The sequence below is a fragment of the Suricata suricatta genome, chromosome 3 (genome assembly GCF_006229205.1).
Source record: "Suricata suricatta isolate VVHF042 chromosome 3, meerkat_22Aug2017_6uvM2_HiC, whole genome shotgun sequence".
NCBI classification, from domain to species: domain Eukaryota; kingdom Metazoa; phylum Chordata; class Mammalia; order Carnivora; family Herpestidae; genus Suricata; species Suricata suricatta.
In genome coordinates this window covers 119,564,631-119,576,322 of record NC_043702.1, presented here as the reverse complement: position 1 = coordinate 119,576,322, position 11,692 = coordinate 119,564,631, and the positions used below count along the sequence as shown (strand labels likewise).

The 11,692-nt window shown below is 42.2% G+C and overlaps 1 protein-coding gene across 1 annotated transcript in view; it reads left to right on the top strand.

Annotated features, from left to right (window-relative positions):
- The window catches only part of F5 (coagulation factor V), a 70,872-nt gene that overhangs the window by 552 nt on the left and 58,628 nt on the right, over window positions 1-11,692 (top strand). The window contains exons 3-4 of the mRNA XM_029933349.1: window positions 3-147; window positions 4,752-4,843. Of these exons, the coding sequence (XP_029789209.1) occupies window positions 3-147; window positions 4,752-4,843 (237 nt within the window). The remainder of the gene's footprint in view (window positions 1-2; window positions 148-4,751; window positions 4,844-11,692) is intronic.

The following is an 11,692-nucleotide window of genomic DNA, read 5'->3' as shown; positions in this document are numbered from 1 at the left end:
CTGCCCGCGCCTCTGGGTCCTGGTGGTCCTGGGCGCCGGCTGCGCGGGCTGGGGGGTCCCGGGGGCCGACGCGGCGCGGCTGAGGCAGTTCTACGTGGCGGCGCAGGGCATCCGCTGGAACTACCGCCCCGAGCCCGCAAACCTGAGGTGAGGCGGCTCTGGTGTCCGGGGGTCCGCTCGGGAACACAGACTCGGTGCTTCTAGGGAACTTTTCCTTTGCAGTTGTGTGCATGGCTTACCAAGCAAAGCAAAACGGCAAAAGATTTGCCGCTAAGTTTTAAACACAATTGCTGTTTTTGTTTCTAGCAACACGGTGCATTACATAATGCAGCGTAGCCTTCTGAGGATTTAGGAAATACAGATGCTACTCTCAAGAGTTTAATACAGTTTTGTTCGTGGGGTTGATCGTTGGCTTAATATATTGATCGATTCAGAAGCAGCAGGCACTGACCACCTCATTAGCCTGCCTGCAAAGTCCCATTCCAGCATTTTAGGAGGCTGGTATTTTTCTAGAACTTCTAGTCACATATTTTTTATTTTGTCCTCCACGTAGCTAAAGGTGTACACTTTGTCCTTTATTATAAGCAGATTGTCCAATTACAATTGCTAAACTGCCATTTTCTTATAAATGACTTTCAAACCATCATCAATCCATAAATGTGCAACATTTTTGTTTTACCTTTTCTTCTTCATATGGCTAGGGTTTTTTTCCCTTCACATTTTCTTTTTCCCTGGGATAAAGTCTACCACGGCTATTTTGGAAGGGTCACTATTAACAGATAGATGTAACTAAAAGGTACCTTAAATAATAAAACTCTATCTCTGAATTGCAAACTGTTTTTTCCTAATTGAAAGGTTGGAAATAAGACTTCCCAGAAATTAAACAAGTTATAGGACCTACTCACTATTTCCAGTTATATTTTTATACTTTTAAATGGTAAACCTCTCAATGTGACTCAGGTTTTTAAAGGCTTTTTTTGGTAGGCTAGTAAACATGATTTTAGTGAAAATTTAGTGAGATGGGGAAAAGCTCAGGTTATTTCAAGCGAAGAACTCAGAATACAGATTTCTGTGTCCTATTTGGGATAAAACGTGAAATACACACACATGGACCAGAAATAAATTCAATAAGTAATGGAATTATTTGTAAATTTGTTTTTTCTTTACATTTAAAAAAATTGTCCTACATCAAATTAATATCTAGCTTACATTGATTTACTACAAACACATATGGTTCATTGCTTAATATATTTGTGTACATTATCTCATCTGATTTTTATTGCATTTTCATGTGGCAGATATTAACTCTTTTTTTGACTCGGTTTTTTTTTTAACTTAACATCACAGTTTACATGATTGTGAAAGACATGTTCCTCTTTTACAATTACAAAACCAAAGCAATCTGCCAAAAAATAATGTAATATTTAAAGAGTCTTGCCATGCATAGCATTACATCCTTTAAGGAATTACTTTGGAACTGGGTTATTTTGGAGGGTGTTACATACTCTCTTGGTATTAAAAGAATAAGAAATCCTTACTTAAAAAATTATTTTAAATATCATCTTTCAAGTTGATCACACCCACAGCCTTAGGGAACTGCCAAAAACCCCAGAGAAAATAACAGGCTTTCCGACATTGATCTCTCTTGCTCTTGGGCAGACATGAACTCGCTTGCTGTCTTTGCGGGGCACCCTTGAGCTTATGTTGTGAGTTTGCTCTTTCTTCTGTAGCTGACTCTGAAAACAAGCAGAATACTGGAATCAGAACCACACAGGGCAAAGGCCTGATTCACACGGTGAGTGCACGGGGAGCCATGAGTGGTTATCCCCATGTTCTCACCCTGTGGTTGGGTTTCCAGAATTCTGGTAAGAGTCATACCGCTGGTGCCAACTATTGAGTCAAAACCATAGAGTGATAACCTAGACCAACTGGTAATAGTTTTGAACCTCAACTCCTGTCATTTCTCTCTGGTACTTTCTAGTGAAAACTCTAACCTGAATATCTGGCTGCTTAAACTAAGAGCTTGTTCTCCAGGGTCCTGCACCCACAGCTGAATGACACTCCCTTTAAGGAGATCAGTATAGACAACTCCGTTCTTTGCCAGAGTGTATTTTAACACAAAGCTAATACTAGATCTGGTATTAGCAGGAGAATGCTCTTTAAAGATGAAATATGTCTATTATTTTTGTTTGAAGTCTGAAGTAAATATTTTTGAGGGTTTTTTTTGTTTTTTTTAATGTTTATTTAAAAAAAAATTTTAATATAGTTTATTACCAAGTTGGTTTCCATATAACACCCAGTGCTCTTCCCCACAAGTGTCCCCTCTATGACCATCTCCCCCTTTGCTTTCCCCCCTCCCTCTTCAGCCCTCAGTTTGTGCTCAGCATTCAAAAGTCAGGCGGAGAAGGACAGATGTCACTCATAGGTCTAACAGGAGAAACCTAACAGGGGACCATGGGAAGGGGAAAGGGGGGAAAAGAGTTGGGGAGAGGGAGTGAGGCAACTCATGAAGTCAATATTTTTGAAAATGTTTTTGAAAATTTCCCTAAGCAAACCTGTTCAGTCACTTACATGTATGTAGGTAACAGATATTGAAAATTAAAACATATATTTTTTCCCCTCTATGGTCTAGCTTTATATGATTCTTATTTGAAGAAATCATTTTTAGAAAATCCTCATAAATGAAAAATTCATCATGCATGTTGGAATTCCCATTATTTTCAGCTTTCTATTTAGACAGATTATTTTTGGGTTTTTTTTTTAATGTTTATTTATTTTTGAGAGAGAGAGAGACCGAGCTCAAACAAGGGAGGGAGGGCAGAGAGAGAGGGAGACACAGAATACAAAATAGGCTCCAGGCTCCATGCTGTCAGCGCAGAGCTTGATGTGGGGCTCAAACTCACAATTTGTGAGATCATGACCTGAGCCGAAGCCAGAGGTTTAACCAACTGAGCCCCCCAGGCGCCCCTAGACAGATTATTTTTGAACAGCAATTCAGTTGTTCAAAATCAAAGCAGACATAACTCAGTATGTACACACAGTATATACAGTGAAATATGGTAGAAAATATACCCCTATTAAACAAAAATTAAAATTACACACCCCACACAAAAGTCTGATTCTGCTTAGTAAATATTTTACACCATCATCTGTGGTCTTGTATTTAAAGATGGGAGTGGGAAAGGGGAAGGTCGTTTTCAAATGTACAAAAAACTAAATAAATATAAATGGACTCTCACATTAGGGACACACCTACCGTATAGAATCTTAGGATTCTTGGGTTCTAAGAACTCTCTTGTACATTTTTAACATGGATGTTTGAACCTTCCAGTCCCCTCCCCCCCCACACACACCTTAAGCACCAATTCCCTCACCAAGTGGTTGTCTAGTTTCTAGTGACTTTCAGCAACTGAGAACCCACTACCTCGAATAGCTAGCTACTCATTCCCAAAATACTTACTCATACTTCCTTAAATTCTGCCCCCAAACAGTAGCACAGTTCTTGTATCCCACATTTTTAAAAGTACAAAAATTACTGCAATTAAAGATTTTTCTACTTGGTAGGAAAACCTGAAGACTAAAAGCCAACTTGTATTGCCTCTTAAAAATATGACTAGTTAACACGTATTGAATATTTGTGCCAGCTCCAGGCCCTTTGCAGTATCCACTTATGTAATACTTTTAACAGCCCCTTGAAGATTTTACTATTATTCTCATCTCACACTTGTAGAAACTGAGTTACAAATGGATTCAGTAAATTCTTCAAGCTTAGACAGTTAATGAGGGGTAGAAACGGGATTCAAACCCAGACACTGAATCCACAACCCTGTCTGACCCACTGCACTATATAGAAATCGCAGCAAAGGTGGTGAGCATTCCATTCTGTCATGCCCTGATTTTACGGGGGGCCACTTTCTCTGGTTTAGGAAGCTTCACAAAGCCAGTTTATTCAACTGGTTTTGACATTTTTGAGAAATTTCCCCCAATTATCTTCCCTTTTACTTTCATCTTTGAGTTTAAGACCACGGTAGGAACGCTGCGCCCATCTTTAGCAATGCAGGAGAAAAAAAGCCAGAATCTCAGTACTTCCCCTGACTCCCTTCTGTGAATACTTTACCATGAATTCAAAGGGTTCACCTCTTTGAGTCTTCGCTCTGCCATTTATCCATTGATTCTCCTTGGGACTAGTTACTTAACATTTTCTGAGACTTGGTTTTTTTCATTTGTTAGTTTGTTTCCGGTATGAATCCCCAGGGCTTTTACTCCATTAGTCATCTCCACCTGCTCCACTAGAAATGGGGTCCGCCCAATCAGTGGTACTTTACAGTCTTCTTCAGTATATAATTTAAATATACATTTGATTCATCAGTTTAAAAAATTGCCCATGTATTTATACATATAGGATTTGCTTATGTGTTTAGTTATTTAAAATCTAAGCCTAAAGTTTGGGTTCACACAATGATCGTAGGTCCTTTTTTAGAAAATGGATTCTGAGTAACAACATTATTTAAGGCAGACTAAATTTGGGAAAGAATAGTTAGTTATTTCAACAGAATATTCTTAAAGAGATCAATAATTATTTTATTTACTTCACGTATTATTCATACTTATAAAATCTTGGGTTTCTGAAATACCATTATAATACGGGTATTCCTCCTACACATCTGAGGACACGAGAAATCCATTTGTTGTGTGATGAGATGTAGATGTCATATACACCTTTCAAATTAATTTTTGTATTTTATTTCTAGTTCAAATCCTTTTGCAACTTCCTTTAAGAAAATTGTCTACAGAGAGTATGAACCATATTTTAAGAAAGAAAAACCACGATCCAAAATTTCAGGTAAGCCTGAAGTATATTATTTAATTTTAAAGATAAATCTCTATGAATAATTTGATATTCATATATATCTAACATAGCTATTTAGCAACATTTTGTAGAAATGTGTGCTTTTGTTGTTTTTAACCAGTACAGGCTACGTAATTTGTGGGTCTAAGTGCAAAAAGAAAATGTGGGGCCCCTGATTCATATTTTTGAGAATTTCAAAATAGTGTCAGCAAAGCATTAAAGCCAGGGGCCCTTCTGCCCATGAGGTGACATGGCCCAGGAAGATGGGTGTTTTGTGTATTTATCAAAAATCTAAATAAAACTTTTAGGTGTTTGAACTTTTAAGTTTATTCGTTCATTGAACAGACTACTGTTGAGCACCCACTATGGGCTGGGCATTGAAGGAGGCAGTAGTGGACAGGACAGAACCTTTCCCTGGCTTCCTTAGCCTTGAGTGTAGATGAACCTTAACAAATGATCTCTTGCTTCCATCTGGGTCCCTAGACTCGTTCAAAGGAACCATGTATGTCTGATTCTTTTGCACCTGTTTTCCCCATCTCTTCTGTTTTATTTAGTGTGAGGTATAAAATAGCTGTCATTTCCAAAGAAAAATCTCTCCTTTTTCCTCATCTCTTCTTTAATCAGGGCAAATAGGTTGAATGGGTTTCTCAGACCTTGAATATGGTACAGTGTTTCACGGGAATGATAGAGGCCATTAAGAGAGAACTCCCGTTGGGCCCCTGGCCAATAATTCATTCATCCTCCCACACTGACCAACTGAAAACAGTCAACTTTCCCAAACTCCTCCTTCTGTCTCTCTGTGCAAACCATTCTGTTCTGCCTCCTCTGATCTCCCTTTATCTTCAGACTTCCCTTAGCTGGAGCCTGCCCTTCAGTCAAAAATCAACAATAAAACAAAACACTGCTATGACCCCTATCTAGAAGAAAATCTCCCCTTGACTCTGCCTGCCCTTCCCTGGTCTCCCCTTCACTTCACTACCAATTTCCTATATAAGTAGTCCACTCCATTCTCTATAATATCGTTTCCTCTCTGTACCTTCCCTCCCTAATCCTCTCTAATATAAGTCCACTGAAATTACATTAAAAAAAAGTGCATCCATGACCTCTGAGATCCCAGAACGAATGTTTTTTTTCCAGTTCTTTTCCTACTTGACTTTACTAGCCCATTTAGTGATCCACCTCTTGAAAATCTCTTTACTTGCTTTCCCTGGGGTCATTCCCCTGCAGAATGGAAATGGAATGGAAGTGAATGAGGAAATGGAAACAGGCAGAATTTATAGATAATCCTAAAACTTGGCTCCACCTACAAGGAGAGACGAGGTAGTCCTGGAAGGGAATGAAGGGCTTACATATATTTTGGAGGAGTTTTACAAACAAGAATACAGTGACTTAAAATACCTATGGGCTCAAGGGAAGAATCCAATAGAAGGGGGAAGGTAACGATATCTGAGAGAGAAGAATTGCTGGAACCTGATTCAGAGGAAACAGGAAGAGATGAGATTCAGAGCTCGGGCTGAATCAGCTTGAGGTAGAAGACCCACTACCTTCTCGGGGCCAGCGAGGCAACAGACAATAAGGTTCCACATGAAATCAAGCTTGTAGTTGAGGGCCGAGGGCTGAAGGATCGCCTGCCCTCTGTCACAGAGTCCACTGGTTTTTGTAATTCTGGCTCCAAGCTTAGTATGTACAACAACAGATACTTCAGAACTATTTAATTAAATTAAATTGTATGTGGGTAAAGGGAGAATGACCTGGGAAACATATTCATTAGGCCCGGAGAGAAGAATTGGGCAGTGGCTTTTGCCAACTTAACTGAATTGAATGTGTGGTCTGTGTAAGCCACTGGGCTGAGTGGTAGAAAGACCAATGCCAGGGGCACCTGGGTGGCTCAGTAGACTGAGGGCCCAACTTCAGCTCAGGTCATGATCTCACGGTTCATGAGTTCGAGCCCCACGTCGAGCTCTGTGCTGACAGCTCAGAACATGGAGCCTTCAGATTCTGTGTCTCCCTCTCTCTCTGCCCCTCCCCTGGTCACACACTCTCTCAAAAATAAATAAACAGTTTAAAAATGTTTAAAAAAAAAAAAAGGAAGAAAGAAAGGGCAATGCCAGACTGGAGAGACTACCTTTTAACCATAAAGGAGTCATTGATAGTTTTTGGAGAGGAGAGTACTGTGATCAGAATCCTCTGAGATGATTAACTTCTGTGGAAATTTCCTAATTCAGCCTCATTAATTAGAAGTAGACCTTAATCAGGGAGCCTGGGTGACTCAGTAGGTTAAGCATCCAACTCTTGATTTCAGCTCAGGTCCTGATCTCATAGTTCCTGGGATTCAGCCCAGAGTGGGGCTTTGTGCTGACAGTGTGGAGCTTGGGATTTTTCTCTCTCCCCGCCTCTCTCTCTCTGCCCCTCCCTCCAACTAAAAGTAAATAAATAAACTTAAAAAACAAAAGTAGACCTTGGTCATTAATTTATGTTTAAGCCCTGTGCACTTAAAGCATCGCCTGTCAACCCCTGTGTATCTCATTACATATTTGTTTTATGTGAACTCTGAGGCATTTTAACACCCATTTTATTTATTCTTATTTTTTATAGTTTATTGTCAAGTTGGTTTCCAGTGCTCATCCCACAAGTGCCCTCCTCCACGACCATCACCCTCCTTCCTTTCTCCCCCTCCCCCTTCAGCCCTCAGTTAACACCCATTTTAAAAGCAGCTTCTTCCTAAACTCCCAAAAGTACTTAACTATGAACCCCTGAAGGGCAAGGGCAGTATTTAATTCACCTTTGTATGTCTACAGCTGCTGATAGAGTGAGGCAAATCTGGGATAAAGGCAAAGCCTGAGAAGCTCTGGGTCTAAACATTACCTTTGACTCTGTGCCCTGCACCATTCCCCATCCTGGTTCTATGTCATTGGGGTCTTTCCCCTATTTCCTGCTCCACCCATCTGCTGGGTACAATTCTAGCCGAACGTGGGAAGAGTCATGTGCCACTTCTGCAGCGTGAGCCCAGAAGTCACTGGAATTATGAGTGGGGGCGAGGCTGCAGGGCTAGAGTCTGAAGGTGTCTCTCCAATGAGATTTGAGGGCCTGTGGACAGGGGGAGGGGCCAGACTCCTTTTCAGGAATCCTGTCTGGGGCTTTAAAATGGTTAGTTTTGACTCTGAATTTTTTCAAGGAGGATTATGAAACCCGGAAGGGGTTTTAAGATAACCCAACAATGGGCTGCCCTGTTTTCTGTAATGCTTTATTCACCTGAGAGCAGGAGATTGGATTAGCTGACTTCATGTGGCCCTTTTCAAGTCCAAAACTAAGGGCACCTGCTGTGCTACCTTCTTGGGACCACAAGACAGGCGGCGCCTTCCCCCACTACACTGTTGGGCACCGAGGAGAGGGTAGGACAGGTCTCAGGCCATCGGGCTGACGGCGAAGTCGAGCAGCGGCTCAAACAACACTCAGGCATGTGTTTGCCCACGTGCGTGAAGGTATTTGGTTTGCATTTATGAAAACATCCCTTTGTTTTGCCTTAATTCTGAGGAAACAGAAAGGGAGGCCAATAAATATTCCAAATCATTCATTGCAGCAAGAGGTCTTATGAGATTAAATAACTTAGAAGACTTATCCTAGGCACTGGGCATTTGCAGACGTGTGATGCCAACAAACAGATCACCCGAGCGAGTCAGCCATGGCAACGAAACACAGTGCACAACATGGTCGGCACTCTTGTGGGCTCCTGGGCATCCCCGGCAGGTGGGAGTAGCCAGTGGGGGCCCCTGGGCATCCCCGGCAGCTGGGACTGAGGGCAGCAGCCAGAAGAGAGAGATCAGCTAGTGTAGCCAGATGTGGTCAGGAGTCAGAAATGGTGTAGACATTGGAACTATTTCAGGAAAGTCAGGGGTTCTGAACCTGCTCTGTGCAGGGTGGTAGAGAAAGGTTCAAGAGTCCAGAGATTTGAGTTCTAACCCCAGCAGTGCCTCCCAATGATTGATTGACCTTGAGCAAGCCACCCTCCCTGCCCCCACATCCTAGGCTTTGTAAGTATCTCTAAAATGAGGATTGAATGATGTGACCTCCATGGTCCTATGTAGAGCTAACACAAAAATGAACAAAAAGCTTCAGAGACAAGATCAGCATAAACTCTAGCACTGGGAGTTCAGTGAATGGAGTAAGAAAACTGGGTACTGGAGCAGCTGGGTGGCTCAGTCCTTTAAGCTTCCAAGTTTGGCTCCAGCCATGATCTCATGGCTCATGGGTCCAAGCCCTGCATTGGGCTCTCTGCTGTCAGACCAGAGCCCGCTTCAGACCCTGCCCCTCCTCTGCTCATTCTCTCCCTGTCTCTGTCTCTGTGTGTGTGTCTCTCTCTCTCTCAAAAATAAATAAACTTAAAAAAAAAAAAAAGAAAACTGTGGGTAGAAAGATAGGAACAGAGAAAAATAGGGCCTCAGTCTCAGAAATCCTATTTTCTCATTGCCAATAGGTAGACTTTCCCATTTAAAAAAATTATTTTAATGCTTTTTATTTATTTTTAAGAGACAGAGAGAGACAGTGTGAACAGGGGCAGGTCAGAGAGAGAAGGAGACACAGAATTTGAATCAGGCTCCAGGCTCTGAGCTAGCTATCAGCACAGAGCCTGACATGGGGCTTGAACCCACAAACTGTGAGATCATGACCTGAGCCGAAGCCGGACGCTTAACCAACTGAGCCACCCAGGCGCCCCGAGTCTCCCATTTCAACATCCTTGCCTTAATCATACCAAAGGGGCAGAGAGCCTTCGGCCACTTAAGGTAGCGTATTCTCAGGTCCCAGGAGTTAAGACAGGGACATCTGGGGGGGAGCATCATTTTGCCTACCACACTCACCAAACAAAACTCTCTCACAATGACCTCCCTTTCAGAGAATGACACCTTCCTGCACCCAGCCACCTGGCCAGAATGTCACCAACCATCCATAGCAACTTGGTCCTCCTCACCCTACACCCATATCCCATCCATTGAGTCCTGGCAGTTCAGTCTCCTGATAGCTCTCTAGTATGTTCTCATCACTTCCCCACTGTAACTTTACAGTAAGTCACCAATGTCACCCCTCTGGAGCCTTCTATCTGCTCTCAACATCCACTCTGAATTCTCCTCAACTCACCCTCCACAAATGCAGTCAGTTTTAAAACCCAAAATCTGGTCCATGTCTGACTCCTGCTAAACACTCCCTAATGGCTTCCAGATACTCTTAGAGGCAAAACTCTAAATGGCCTAGAAGGCCCTACATGACGGGGCCTCTGACTATGCCTTCAGTCTCACTTTCTGCTCCTCTCTCTTACCTGTAAAGCTTTTCCTTCACCATGGCCACCTGTCAGTTCTCTAAAGAGGCCAAGTTTTCTTGTGCTGCAGACCCTTTGCACACACTAACCCCACTTTAACTTCAGTTAAAGCACCGCTTCCTCAAGGAAGCATTTCCCAACCCTGAGCCCCTCCACACCTCCAAGATTAGACGGGATCCCTCTGTTACATGCTTTTCAGGGTATTCTGTACTTGCCTTTCATAATAGTTTATAATTAACTGCTTGTGTGATTTTTTGTTAAAATCTGTCTTTCCTTTTTTTTTTTGTATGCTCTGTGAAGGCATCTATTTTACTCATCATTACAATTCTGACACCTAGGACAATGTGGGCACTCAATGAATATTTTTTGAGTGAATGAATACATATAGGGTGAGGGGTTGACTATAAAAAAGTAGTTAAAGGCTCAGTATCTAGAGTCAGATAGGTTAGCTGCCTCTCATTAGCTATCCCATACTGGGCAAGATATTTAAACTCTCTGAGGCTCAGTTTCCTAATCTATAAAATGAGTATGTTAATATCACCTTGAAGATTCGGACTAATGTAATGACTCACAGTGCTCACGCATGTTAAGGAGACAGTATGTGGAAGCCCTATTATAATGATCATCACCACTGCAGATGGATGCCAGTTGAACTCTGTGATCAGTGTACCTTCCTTCCTTTTTGCTCTCCTGTGATTCCTAGTGGAGAGAAGCCAGCCCCATAGAGCTTATAGATGGCTTGGAAATGAGAACAGTCAACTTTTGTCACTTATCTGATATAGGACTTCTGGTGACAGGTTCTCAAGATGTAAAGGACATCAGAATCACACAGGAGCAAATGTTAAAAATGCAGATTCTCAAACTCCACCTCCCAAGACTTGATTCATTGGGGCAGAGATGGGGATCTGTCTTTTAGTTAGACCTCACATGATTCTGATGCAGAGAATCAAGGACTACATTTTGGGAAATTCCCATGTATGGTTTTTCCAAAGTCTGACTCAAGCATCAACTTTCCCCTCAAGTCCTCAGGTAGAACTGGCCCTTCATCCGCTCTCCTCCTGTAGCACTTTGCCCACATCTTAGCAGTAGCTCCTACCCTGTGTTTATCCCCAGAGTAGTTTGGGAGCTTCTCTTCTCACTCTGCCCACACCATTTCTCTTACAGTTCTTTGGATATATCAAGCTCACTCTTGCCTCAGGGACTTTGAACTTGCCTCAGGGCCATAGTACTTTGTGATTTCCCCCTCACTTCACTGAGTTCTCTGAGGTCTCCCACCTCAGGGAGATCTAATGGAGCCAGGCACCTTGCCTCAAATCACCCTGTGTAATTGAAAATAAACATCTTTCTTTTCTTGATCAAAGACAGTAATCTCCAAGAAATGACAGTGGGTCTGAATGGGGCGGACATAGTCAGAACTATTCCTCCTCGCTCTTGACTTGCTTTGGGCACAAGCCAAGCATTTCTGCCTTCCTGTCCTAATCTGCCTGCAATGTAGGGGCAATGAGCTGGCAAAGCCTTCTAGATCAAAGACA